Consider the following 14,027-nt stretch of genomic DNA (forward strand, 5'->3'; position numbering starts at 1 on the left):
TCATACTACTGAGAATCAGGAAAGGGCTTGGTTTTGTTCAATATCTATCCACTAGTGACTGGAATAGTGCTGGTTCATATTAGGCATTCAGTAAACACTTGCTGAATAAATGAACCAACGTTATTGCCAGCATCATAATCAGTGTTATCTTTATTACCTAAATGCCTGGGTCTAAAGGATTGAAGCAGAACAACTGCATATGGTGTTCTAAGAGCAAAACACAACCTAAAGCCAGTTAACCTTGCTGGGATGGGAAACAAAAAATAGCCAGGACTGACTGGAAAGGCTAAGATGCACTTTACGTGCTAAGGCCAGAATAGGAAAATCATTTCAACATCTGGGTTTTAGTCAAAGCTAGTGGCACAATCGGCCTTCATTCCTAACAGAGCACCTCTATCAGAAGAGCTTTGTATTGTTCTATTTCATCACTAATACCATAACCCACCCACAAAAAGGGAATACTATATGAATAATTAATAGAAAGTTGAAAAAAGCAAGGAGAAAGTGTGATTTTCTTAAATCAGTAATTTTAAATCTCCTATTATTATTTTGCATATCATACAAAATAGTGTTTTCCTTTTTCTTATCTTAAAGCTATTTGTCTATCACATTCTCTCTTCGAGTAGAAAGAGAAAATATACCCAAATGGTAATTTTAATAACCTAGTCACAAGGGTTCAAGATAAAATAAATTTCAAAGTCTTATCATTTTGTATTAAAGCAACTTATTACATAGATGACATGTTCCTTTAGAAGATGTGAAGGTTAGTGATTGTCATTTTTTTAATGGAAATAGAATTCTAAGTCACATTAAAATGTTCAGATCTAGAATGAGAACTTGCATAACATGTGAAGAGTAAAAAATACAATAAACAAGATGAGAACCCACCAACCAGGCACAGCCATTATCTCTCAGACCTCTCAGTAATCTCCTTTTTGGACATCTGACATACTTGAGCCTCTGTCTCATGCGAAAAGATTTAATGTGTCATTTGATAACATTTCAGCATATCCCTTTGCTAATCAAAGTACATATTTGACTAGAGACAGAAATTTGAGCAGAATAAAAATGTAATTCAAAGAAAGGGCTAAGTTCAGAAAATTAAACATATAACATGATCTTAAGTGCTATGGTCCTTATTTGCTTTAAGACTTCATTTTTTTTTTACTACCAGAGGTCCTTATTTTTTTCACTTCGATTTAATAAAACAAGATATGTTGTAATTCCTATGACTTTTAAATTTAAGATTAAGTCAACTTAAGTTAAAAAATGTTCCCAATATATTAACATTCTAAATCTATTAGAAAGTTAAACTTCAAGATAAGCTAAAAGTAATATTATGCTTTAGATGCCTATAATGTTTGAAAAATTTTAGTTAAATATGAAGACACAACGTAATTTGAAACAAATGAAAGTAATGCATACAATTTAAGTGCCTAAATACTGACAATTAAAGGGGGGTGGGGGTTGTGATAATCAGTTCAACTTTGAAATTTATTTAGAATTTTATTTCAAGTGTTTACTTCACCAAAATTAAAAAAAAAAAAAAAAGATACCCACCATAGGTGGTCAACTTACTTTACAATGGTCATATTGGAGCTGTAAGGCTGGAACATCTCCTCCAATAGGCATTTGTTTTTTAAGCTCTTCATCTTTCATATTCAGCCATTTGATCAGTTCTTCTAAAGACATCAGCAACCTGTTCCACTTCTCAGCACTGGCCTCCAAATGGGCCCTGTTGAGAGATAACTAACCACAGTTAGAAGTTCGAATTGCATTCACAAAATTATATATCTTTCTTTAGCCTAGTAATCTTGTATGACCAAATAATGTTGACTTCCAAAAAAGACACTGAATCTTTGTAAAACAAATTTCCTGTAATAAGTAGTTAATTTGAATAAGCTAAAATATTCAGAGGATATGTTGGTAATAATAACTATCAAAATTTAAAATGTATACTTCCACATCACAAAGGCATAAATATGAAGGTTTCAAGAATGATGCCCATAGGCCAGGCGCGGTGGCTCACGCCTGTAATCCTAGCTCTCTGGGGGGCCGAGGCGGGCGGATTGTTTGAGCTCAGGAGTTCGAAACCAGCCTGAGCAAGAGCAAGACCCCCATCTCTACTAAAAATAGAAAGAAATTAATTGGACAACTAAAAATATATAGAAAAAATTAGCCGGGCATGGTGGCGCATGCCTGTAGTCCCAGCTACTCGGGAGGCTGAGGCAGGAGGATCACTTGAGCCCAGGAGTTGGAGGTTGCTGTGAGCTAGGCTGACGCCACGGCACTCACCCTAGCCCGGGCAAAAGAGTGAGACTCTGTCTCAAAAAAAAAAAAAAAAAAAAAAGAATGATGCCCATAATAGAATGTAAAATTATAAAGCAAGTTTTAGTAGTTTACATATAGTATATATGCACATGCAAATATATTTTTTCTCATTTCATCTATATAGATGAGGAAAGACAGAGAGAGAAGAAAAGAACCACTAGGAGTACAGTTAAACACCTAATTTCTATATACTTTTGCACTGCTTGAGGATTTACAACAGGCCTGTATTATGTTTTATTCCAAAAAATAAATTAGTTAATTTTTTAGGAAAGGAAATTACTGATGTCTTAATTTCTCTTGTAACCAAATAAATTACTAAAAGCAGAACATTACCAAAATTTACCTCAAAAAGTTAGAAAACAATAAGGCACTGCTTGAACAGGATACTGTTTGGCTCAAGGTTCACTGATGTCCAGTAACAAATGACCATTGTGAATAGAGAAAAATGGGCAAAAGCCATTGATTGCAGCACTTTCTACTCATTTAAAGGTGAGGTCTTTGTTTCAATAATAATTTCTATTTTCAGTACAGAAACACACCTTCAGGTTCTTAGATTATGAACTTCATAATCAGGGACTATGCTTAGGAAATGCATTTTTATGTGGTTAAGGTCCCAATAAGAGCAAAATCTCTTGAGAATAGAAGTGTAAATCAAAGCACATATTCCCCCTTGCTCTTGTTAGGGCCCTAGTTCACTAGGGCCCACCTATCCAGCCTCAAGCCCGCTGGTGGGTGGGATTTAAAAACATGGATCAGAGACTCAAGGAGTCAGACTTTACTCAGTGCTGCATCACCCCCGTGGATGGACCGTGAATGTGGACTTAAGCCCTAACCTGGTAAAATGGAATTACAATGACAATCCAAGATCTTTCAGGTATAGAGGGGCAGGGCTGACGGAGAGAGACATAAAGCTTGTTACACAATAGCTTCCAAAGAGAGACGACTTAGGAGGAAAAAAGATGACTCATTTGGGGCAACCCCAGGTACAAGAAACCTCTGTTGACCATGCTTAATACCTTCTCATACAACTCTCACCTTAATATTGGCATAATGGTCCCCACCTCTATAAACCTGCTCCTTTACTGAGGGATACGGAACCCACCAACCAGGCACAGCCATTATCTCTCAGACCTCTCAGCAATCTCCTTTTTGGACATCTGATCTACTTGAGCCTCTGTCTCATGCGAATAGCTCTGCAATGGTTAATTCAAATATCTCTGCTATAGTTAATTCCATCCCTCACTGATCACATTAGGTGATATTCCTAGCAACAAATATTCAACAGTATCTTAAGTCCTTGTTAAAAAGTTCATAATGTGTTCACAAGGAACAACTATTATATAAATCTGTAATCTCCAGTTCATCTAGAATTCATAAAATAATAACCGTAGTCTATCAACCAATATGCTTGGTTTAAAAAAAAAAAAACTGGATTTCTGCATGTCCTTTAAAATACCATGAACCTGCATTTACATACAATCACATACAAAACTAAAATTCTATGTCTTATTCATAAAAGCTAGGTATGAAATAATAACAAATAATTTATAAATACAGGGAAGTTCAAAGTATTTTATAATTCTCTGAGAATTGTATGATTAAAAAATTTATTTTATTTTCTTGCATTACTATCACTTCTGTTTATTCCACAGGTGCTATGATTGACCTCGCTTTACAAAATTGTTTTAACAAAGTCCTGATTCTGCTTGAGCTCCAGCTCTCCTGCATCGCTACTGATTAACTTTAGGCCAAATATGTAATTACCTTTCCCTTATAAATAATAATTTCCCTTGTCACAGAGCAGAATTAAATAATTTCAATTATATTAACTGAACTCTCTTCAGTAATAGCCATTTTGCAATAAGTACATTTGACTGAGCTGTGAGATTTCTTTCAAATATTTTTTAATGCAAAAGACGTCTAGAAACCAGATGTCCTCAGTCAATCAAGAAGTGCTTGAGTGTCTGTGTGCAAAACACGTATGCACGTACTATGACCTCTTATTTCAGATGATTTGATCCTGCACATTCAATATCTGTAGTTTAACTCATTAATTAATAACTAAATCACACATTATAATCCTTTGAAATTCAGTTGCAAACACTTATTTTATTGAAGAGTACACAATGTCTTTGCCAATACAATGAACCCTTTTGAATGCACAGAAATAATGAAACTAATCACTGAAACTTATGGCATTCAGCATCTGAAGAACTATCTCTATGGATGAAGACAATACTTTTTAAAAGAGATGCTGAAGTAGTGTTGAAATAAAAAAGAAAACATGGGTGTACGGGATTCTTTGCATCTTTGTTTTTCCATAGTAACAAGTGAGCTGATCTGGCAGAACATTTGCCTGGCCAATCTATCCTGGTTATTCGCCAATAGATTATAACTATGTGTTTAGTGGATTACTACCATATGCCCAAATACATGCATGCTTCTGTAGTAGTTTCAGAGTTCTAGTTTCATTTTAATGCTTTCATCTTGAAAGATGAAAGCTTTTGCCTGAATGTTTCGTACGAAGAAACTTTCAATTTCTGAATGGCCTAGCTGTACTTTCTCAATTTTCCTATAAACATTTTAAAAACTTAAATTTCTCCAAGATGATTGCTAACCAGTCATCAGTCATGTTTTCAGAGTCTTTACTTAAAACATTTCTTTATCTAACACGTCACTGTGGGCAGTCACACTTTTAGATAACTGGATTCTAACTTCGTAACTGCTACAGTTCTCTCTTTTGGCACTTGATGTGTACAAAGCCATAGCTACTTTCACTGGCTGTATTATCAACAGAGGATGGTATCTACTACAGAACATGCTTTATACAAGTTACTCTGTTCTAAAGTAAATTATTTTTGACAACTCTCTAAACATTTTTAAGTGACCAGTTATTTTTTTTAAATGTAATGCTAAAACTTGTTAGAAGGTAAAGATCTGTAAAAATGTACTTCATCATTTAAGTAGGGTAGAAAAGAAACTATGGAGAAAATTATGAACTAATGTCTATTTTAAATCATCAAAAGCCTCCACCTTTCAAAGAAGCTATATCCTCCAACAGTTATTATTCCTTTTCCCAGTGTACAGATACAAAAGAAAATTGTTTGAGTGAGTGGGGAGGGGCATTTGTTAAAATAAAATACAGTTTTTCATTTATTTACTACAAACAAGCATTTATGGAACACCCCCTGTGACAGCAGGCACTATACTGTTTCAGAAATAGAAAGTCATGCCGTCAGCAGTTCCAGGGTCAAGTTAGGAAATCAAATGTACTCTAAGATAGGAAACCTGACAACAGCTCTGTGAGAGAACTGTGGCTCTGAGAAGGAAGAAAGTTGCTGAGGAAGCCATGGTGAAAATTTGGAATCCAACCCAAAGTCCAGGCTGTTTCTACTATATTGCCCTTCATCACGGGCAGCCTTTAAGAGGGTGGATAGAAACTGCCCAGATGTATGGTACTTATGGACAAGTAAAGATACATTTGGAAAGTAGGTCTACCAAATAATATAATGACCCAAATTAAGAGGAGGAAAAGATATACCATTCCCTATTGTGTAGGAATTGCACAGAATTAAAAGTCCAATTTGGCATTGTTACTACGAGTGTAATTTCTTTTTGGTTTATGGTAAAATCCACAAATTATAAATTGGTTGTAATGAAAGAAAATACCTTAATTAGGGTAAGAATAACAGATAACATTAAAAGGGGATTATTCCTGTACCCAGAAAAGGAATTAAGACCTACTAGGAGAAAAGAGTCAAGTCCTCAAAGTTCAGTCTGACTGTGTTGAAAAGAACACCAAAGCTGTACTTCCAATATGGTAGCCAGCAGCAACATGTGGGCTATTTAAATTTAAATTTAGGATAATTAAAATTAATAAAGTTTGAAATTCAGTTCATCAGTTGCACTGGCCACATTTCAAATACTCAATAGGCCACATAAGGCCAGTGGCTGCTACACTGACAAATGCAGACATAGATCATTTCGGTCATTGTAGAATGTTCTATTGGAAAGTGCTGCACCAGAGGAAAAAAGAGAAAGAGGAGAGAAGTAGAATCTTTCTCTATTAGATTTGGGAAAAGGAAATTTTAGTAGTTTTACAAGATGTTTAGCAAAACCAACTATCTAAGGCTAAAAGTGCTATCAATGACATTGTAAAACATGGTAACATTAGATGCAAATGATTACGTTAGAGGTTAATCTTCTCTAAAGGCTTTTAAAAAGGTGCCCTGAATTTTTAAGAGGCTCATAAAAGAAAAGAGAGATAGAATTTTATCTTTGAACTCTGTTTTCATTAGATTTGACAATTTCACTGGCCTTTGAAACCATGTTAATAAGGATCTGTATTAAACATCATTAAGCTGATAAGTGGATATTTAATTAACATAATCTTAAATTAAATAAGTTTAACATAAAAATTTAAACGATATCATCCACACTACAGAACTTATTAGTGTATTTCCAATCCACATTTTTCCAGTGAATAAAAAATATCATCAAAGTTCCTAAGAGTCTATCTTCTAGCTGAAGTTTCAAATTGTTAGCTGTCTTCTCTTATACTGATCTAAGTAGAATTGTGAAATTCATAATTGAATGTATTACTTTTAGATTGCTAAAGAATATTTGGCATGTCCAATTTCAGTATTTAACAAGTTTAATCATGGTCATTCAAAAAGACTGCAAAAAATATTTAAGATATTAACCCAAGGTATTGAGCTGCATATTAATACATTGTTCCAATGACCACACCACAGTCAAAGGAGGTGATGCCTGTAAAGCACTTAGGGTAGATCTAGTATATAAATATTCAACAAATATTAGCTGTTATTATGATCTTGGCAGACATTCTCTTTCCTAAAAATGATGATAAATTAGAGCAAATGCTTCCTGCCATGACAACTTTAGGACATGGAAAACTTTCTATCAACTTTCGTACGATTAAAGCACAACGTGAGATACAGAACTCACAAATATTATATACTCCAAGTAGCACAAGAGGCATCAGTCAGATGGCCTCACTCTCAGAAAAGAATGAAGCAAGGCCACCTGCAAAGACAGAGGTTTGGGAGAGGTTTGGGAGCTAAAGAGGAATAGAAATCTTTTAAAACAGGCATGGTGGTGAATATATGATTGATAGGAAATCATTCAAAATCACGATACCAATTATAAGTAGAAAGTTTCTAATTATAATGGAAGAAATGTTATCATTTTTTTACTTTCTAGTGCAACATTAGGCAGTCCAAGATTCAGAGCAGGGGATAAAGAGGGTGTGGTCATCAGAGTGTCAGAGATTGGAAAATAGACAGAGGAAGTACAAGGGGGAAAGGAAATTCATCAAAATATCTTACCATGGGCTTCCAGCTAGGCAGAAGGGGTTGATGGAGTCTGAAAAATAACTAAAGATTAGAAGAAAGATGGGCAGATTCAGGAAGAAGAAGGAAAAATAAAAAGAAAGCTGGTCAGGTGTAGTGGCTCATGCCTGTAATCCTAGCACTTTGGGAGGCCAAGGTGGAAGGATTGAGCCTAGGAGTCTGAGACCAGCCCGATGAACACAGTGAGACCCTGTCTCTAAAAAAAAAATTTTTAAATTAGCCAGGTGTGGTGGTGCATGCCTTTAGTCCCAGCTACCTGGGAGGCTGAGGCAGGAGGACTGCTTGAGTTCAAGAGTTTGAGGTTGCAGTGAGCTGTGATGACATCACTGCACTCCAGCCTGGGTAACAGAGTGAGACCCTGTCTCCAAGACAAAAAAAAAAAAACAACAAAAAAGAAAGCTAAGAATTCCACAGTTCAAAATACTGGAGGATAGGCATTTTTAAACAATCTAGTTGGAATACTGTAACTTAATTATATATACTAGATAAAACTATTAAGTTAAATAATAGCAGATAGATGGGCCCAATATATAATAAGCTAATAAAGGAAGGCACCCCTATGGATAGGGTCCATAACTTTAATGTGAAAAGGAGATGTTTCATGGATGATGTTGTAAACAATTCTGATTTGATTTGATATATCAGAAGGCTTTTGTCTAAATAACAGGGCAAAACCAATTGCATTCAGATGCACATGGCCAGGTGGAATGTAGTAAAATAAAATGTGTGACCTGGAGAACAGTTTGTCCTTGGACTCCTGGAGACCGATGATCTCGGGAATGCCAAGATGATAGCACATGTTAACTCAGTCCAACTATGACCAGGCCTATGGGATATAGAATAGGAATAAAGGGTTTTACAGATAAAGTAAAAAGAAACTTGGAAATCAAAATATAAAAAGTCATCAATATGGATATTGACACCAAGAAATAATAGCTGAGAAAAGCACGGAGAATAAAAGGTAAGTGGTTGCTCAAATCAATGAGCACATATGGAAGAGCATCCTACAGATCAGGAGGAAGCGGGAGTAAGGTGAAGAAAGTGTAGAATGATGGATGTATTCACTTCCAAGGAGAAGTTGTTCAAAGATGGAGAAGCAATGCTTTAGCAATGAGGCTGCCCATTTTCCCTCTTATCCCCGTGTGACTGGCTTTTGTTTCAGCCAGTGTGTCTTCTGCTGCCATCCTGGGTGTTTATGGCTGGCATTCGGATTGTTTGGTGTCCACAGCAGTTGTTAAAGACACGGAATATTCCCGTTGGCTGCTGGGTGAGGAAAATGGGGAATTAATCTCTATAATATATTAAAGAGTACTTCAAGTAATGCAGTCAATTAAGGGAAAAGGCAGCTTTCAATTATACAGAAAAGCGATGGAAGAGTTTATAGAAATATTAAAGACGTAGGAGAGTTTGTTCTCCATAGAAGGCAGTGGAAGGGGCAGCCTGTGCTTTAAAGGAGAGGAAGCAACAGAGGAGCAGAATGAAGAGTGCTCCGCAGGGCTCACTTCCCGCAGGGAAGGAAGGTGTCAGGAGGCCAGGAGGTGGACCGCCTCTACAGACTTGTTAGTGAGAACGTTCCCCCACTCCTTGGGGAGGGCTTTTTCACTAAGCACTCTGGTCTCTCCACCCCTTTTCCCACTCGTCCCTGCAGAGGTAGCGTGATGACTCTGATCGGCAAATTCAGGGAGAGTAATTGGATGTGCTTAGCTCAGCCCATCCTCCCCCTGAGAAGAGGCCTGCAGAGTCTGAGTTCTCTTCTGGCCACGTTATGCATGCCCATTCAGCATGCTTTTGTTTTGTACTAGTTCAGAGTCCAGCAGAAAAGGGAGATACTATTTACTGAGGACATTCTGAGAAATCTCCAACATCAGTGACTAAGATAGAAAAAGATGGGGTAGAGAGAATATCTATGTCTTTTAAATTAACTAGTGCCAAACAAGGTGGGAATCAACGAGAATAATAACAATAGTAGTTAAAAATTATTCAGTATTTACCATGTACCACTGTTTTAGGCACTTTATAGAGGCTAATTAAACAAAATATTCATGGCAACCCAATACAGAAGCTACTCTTATTATCCCTATTTTACGTATGAGGAAACTGAGGCATATATGGGTTAAGTAACCTTCCCACGGTGGCACAACTGCTAAGTCGCAAAGCCAGTGTTTGAAAACAGTCAGTCTAGCTCCAAGACAATAACTCTATTAAACACTATCCTGTGCCACTTCTTTCTGAGCCATGCTTCCAAGATGAAGGCCCATTACTGAGAAATAACAAACTATTTAATCTATTATAAATATCCAAGTAACAATGAATATGTTAATATAATTTATTTCACCCACTTCTTTTTGAAGACAAAAAGGAAGAACAGATCATTCACTTCATTAGTTAAACATATCTAATTTATGTGAAAGCAGGGACAGGTCAAAACAGATATAGATACAGCCCTCAGCTGCTATAAACTTGTGATACTGTCACGTGTAATAACACGGTTACAGCAATCGCATTCCTCTCTCCTCTTCCCTTCACAGTGGACTTCCTTGAGATAACTAGACTGAATACATTCAGTTCTACTTCTACTTCTGCACTTCCTCCTCTGTCTCCTCAGTCTTCTGCAACGAGATTTCTATCTCACCAAAACATTGCCCTGGCAAAGAGTCACCAAAGCCCTTTTTATTGCTCTTGGACTCTGCAAGCCTTATCTTACTCCACTTCTTCAAGCAGCTGACACTATTTCTCATGCTTTTCTTTTTGAAATCCTTCCTTCCTTGGCTCTTGACAACATTCTCTCCTGGTTCTCTTCCTTCTTCAAGGACAGCCACAGCTCAGGTTCCCTTGCTGGCTTCCCTTTCAAAGGGTTTCCCAGGTTTCTCTACTTTGCCCTCTTCTAATGTTTCACCCTCTTGAATAATTAAATCACGATGGTTACCTGCCACCTCTCTTAGGATACCCTCAACCCATCCCATCTGTCTATTTCACTTACTGCTCTCTTTTGAAGAGCAGATATCCATCCAACAGCTACTGGTTATTAGCTTCTGGATGTCTCACCAGTGCCTCAACAATGCGAACTAAGTATCTATTCAACCTCTCTTCCCTGTCCTAGGTGCTGAAAGGGCTTCTTAACAGTTCTCACTGTCTTCAGGATTGACCCAGTGCATCTTCATAGTTGTGTGAGGCATTCCTCCAAAACTCAAATCTGATTGTCTCTCCCAAAAAGTTCCCAATTCCATCACCAGTGGAAGGGAGCATGGTACACACAGGTGTTTCTTACCTCTCTCTCCACCTTTTTTCTAGCCACAGTCTTTCCCTTACTATAGTACCAGCAAAATCTATTCTCAGCTGGACTGGACTTCTTAATTTTCATGAAAACACAGTTATTTCAAGCCTCCAGCTTAGATGCCCTTCCCTGGTCCTCACCCAATCTATCTGTTGAATAACTATACATCTTTCAAGGCTCAGCTTAGGAACTGCCCCTTTTATTAAGCCTCTAATGGTCATCTGAAGTGAGAGTAAACACTTTCTCCTTTGGTTCCTAAGTGATCTGAAAAGATCTGTGAGCCACTAGGGGCAGGGGCCACATTTTATTTATAATTAGCAATGCCTTAAACATAGAAGTAAATTTTTATTAAATATTTGAATAAGTGCCTGGATCTCTTGAGTTCAGTAGTCTGGCTAAAGATTATTTTAATTCATTATCACATTTTACTGGACCGCATGATCTACCTTGATGCACAAGTCCACTGGCACATGCATATTCTCCTGTCTTCTAAAAATAACATTAATTTACTTATTATATAATATTCCAACTGTATGTAGTTTATGTGTTCTTTCTTTCCGGGTTAGAAAAAATGTGACTTGATAGGCTTAGGTGGTAACTCTCCAAGAAAGACCAAAGATTTTTTTGTCTGTAGCATTCTACTTGGAATGATCTATTTATGATGTAGGCCTTCATTAAATTTTCCTTCCTGATGAGTTAATTCTCTAAATTCTGAAAACTTCATCACCATGTAAACAATCTTCACCAGGGCTAGCCCTGTGACTTTTAGCTTGTTAGCCCAGATGTTGCTTCTGCTGGTTCCTCAGTGAATGCTTTTTACTGTGTTAATATTTTTAATATTTTTATTTGTTGACATTTATGAGGAACAGAAAGTCACAACCCGATGGGATCTAGCCAGTTGAAAATTCAATTCCTAAACAAGTATATTATCTCACTGCACAATACTTTCAAATTTTCCTGTCTTTAAAAAAAAGTAGTTGGCTGATGCTGACATAATTTCCAATGAGATCTTTACACAGAAGTATCCATACACATGCTACATTACTCCCCTCCGTACCTGTAAAAGGAACTGCAAATTCCCCTCTACGAGCCCTGGCAGAATAAAAACCTTTCAGGACATTTACTTATTTATTTATTTTTATTTTTTTAGAGACAGAGTCTCACTCTGTCACCCAGTGACCATAGCTTACTGCAACCTTGAACTCCTAAACTCAAGCCATCCTCCTGCCTCTTGACTGGCTGAGATTACAGGTGTGAACCACTGTGCCTGGCAGGACATCATATCAGAAACAAATTTTTAAAAAATTCATTCACAATAAATAATCATTGACGATTTCTGCTCTTCATGAAGTCATTCTATGGAATCCCAAAACCAGTTGAAATAGATCCACTATGCTGCTTTATCAACTTAAAAAAAAATAAATAAACTATATGCTTCTTGAGAAAGGCTTTACATAGATTAAGGAACTATCAAATTATCCCATTCAATCTTCACAACAATCATGAGTGTTAAATATTTATATTCTGATTTTATAAATAAGAAAACTAAGGTTCAGAGGGACTAATTTGCCCAAGATCAGAGAGTAAAGTCAAAGAAACAAATTCAAGACCACTTAGTTTTAAGATTGTACACATGAAACACAGGAAAAAAAAAAACTGATCTAGGACTTCCTACCAACATTCCTCTTTGGATGCTTCTCAACAACATTTTCTTCAGTCAGTATTCTCTAAATTTATATGTAATTAGGAACTGTCCATTAGCTATTAAATATAATCTTAAAATATTCTTGGCCCCCAATAACAATAATCATTCTGTCATGTTGGGTAATTTTTCAAAGTCTTTTCCTATTCAGAATTCTAGTCCTAAGGTTCCGCCTTATTTAATTTTACTCTCTTCAAATGTAGGCATGAATCATCAGTTTTCCATTTTAGTGTCCATAAAAGACATTTAATTTCTATAAATACATCTTCAAATTGGATATACAAACAGCATGATGAAGCAAAACATGTTCATTGCCAAAAGTCAAAAAGATCTAGATTCAAATCCCGGTTTTGGCACTTGTTAGCCCAAAAACTTGGCTAGTTCATTATGTTCATTAAACCTCTATTTCCTCATATGAGAAAGGATTGTACCATCCCTCTTACTAGGATATTTTTAGTACAAAATGATGTTTGTAAAAATCCTAACATAATACTGGGTCAAGGTAAACACTCAGTAATTAGCAAGAGTTGGTAACATTAGTAGTAGTAGTAGCATTACATTTAAAATATGATATGAACATTTGTGAATAGTCAAGAACAGTTGGCAGAGAACATGGAATATAAATGGAGCTACAACTATAACTTTCAAGAAAATAGTCTTTGCATTTAAATCTTAGACTATTTCTGAGAAAGTAGCATTGGTAGTAAAGCTGTCCTTTCTCTTTCTGATACATAAAAATCACAAAAATCTACCCCCATTATTTTTATTTTGCTATTGACTATTCTGACCTGATGCTAGCAGATTTTGCCTTTAAGTCATTCCATCTTTGGTTCATATCATCCAGTCGATGTTGAAGCATAGTAGCCTCTTCAGAATTTCCTAAAGCTTTTACCATCTTTTGTCTGTTTCCATCAATGCTTTTAAATATGTCATTATGGGCATCGATTTCCGCCTGGATGTCCTAAAGAGAAAAAAGCAGAGAAAATGTAAATGTTAGGTATCACTATTAGGCATTGGGTTTTCTGTATTTATTTTTTTATATTCACAGATGAGTTGCTTTCAAGCAAAATAGTTCATTTCACCCTAAATGACAACAAATCCAAGCATTTCCAAATCCTTACACTGAAAATAATAGTCTTTAAATCTTCAATATATTGATTCCCCAGTTCTTAAAAAGAAAATGTATTATAATCTAAATGTCATGCATCAGCTAGTTAGATGTCAGTATTTCAAATTCGATGAGCAATTTTTGAAATTTCATACAACTTTTGTTGCCAAATCATCAAACACTGCCTAATATCCAAAGAGATTATTTTTCCCCTTTATACATGGGCAAAACTTCCCTTAA

General features: G+C 36.1%; 1 protein-coding gene across 1 annotated transcript in view; it reads right to left on the bottom strand.

Annotated features, from left to right (window-relative positions):
* UTRN (utrophin) overlaps positions 1-14,027 on the bottom strand; it is a 522,534-nt gene that overhangs the window by 221,315 nt on the left and 287,192 nt on the right. Inside the window, exons 49-50 of the mRNA XM_012655520.1 lie at positions 13,468-13,640; positions 1,579-1,735 (exon numbers count right to left, since the gene is read on the bottom strand). Coding sequence (XP_012510974.1) covers positions 1,579-1,735; positions 13,468-13,640 — 330 coding nt within the window. The remainder of the gene's footprint in view (positions 1-1,578; positions 1,736-13,467; positions 13,641-14,027) is intronic.

This window comes from Propithecus coquereli, unplaced genomic scaffold, assembly GCF_000956105.1.
Source record: "Propithecus coquereli isolate 6110/MARCELLA unplaced genomic scaffold, Pcoq_1.0 Scaffold48, whole genome shotgun sequence".
NCBI lineage: Eukaryota > Metazoa > Chordata > Mammalia > Primates > Indriidae > Propithecus > Propithecus coquereli.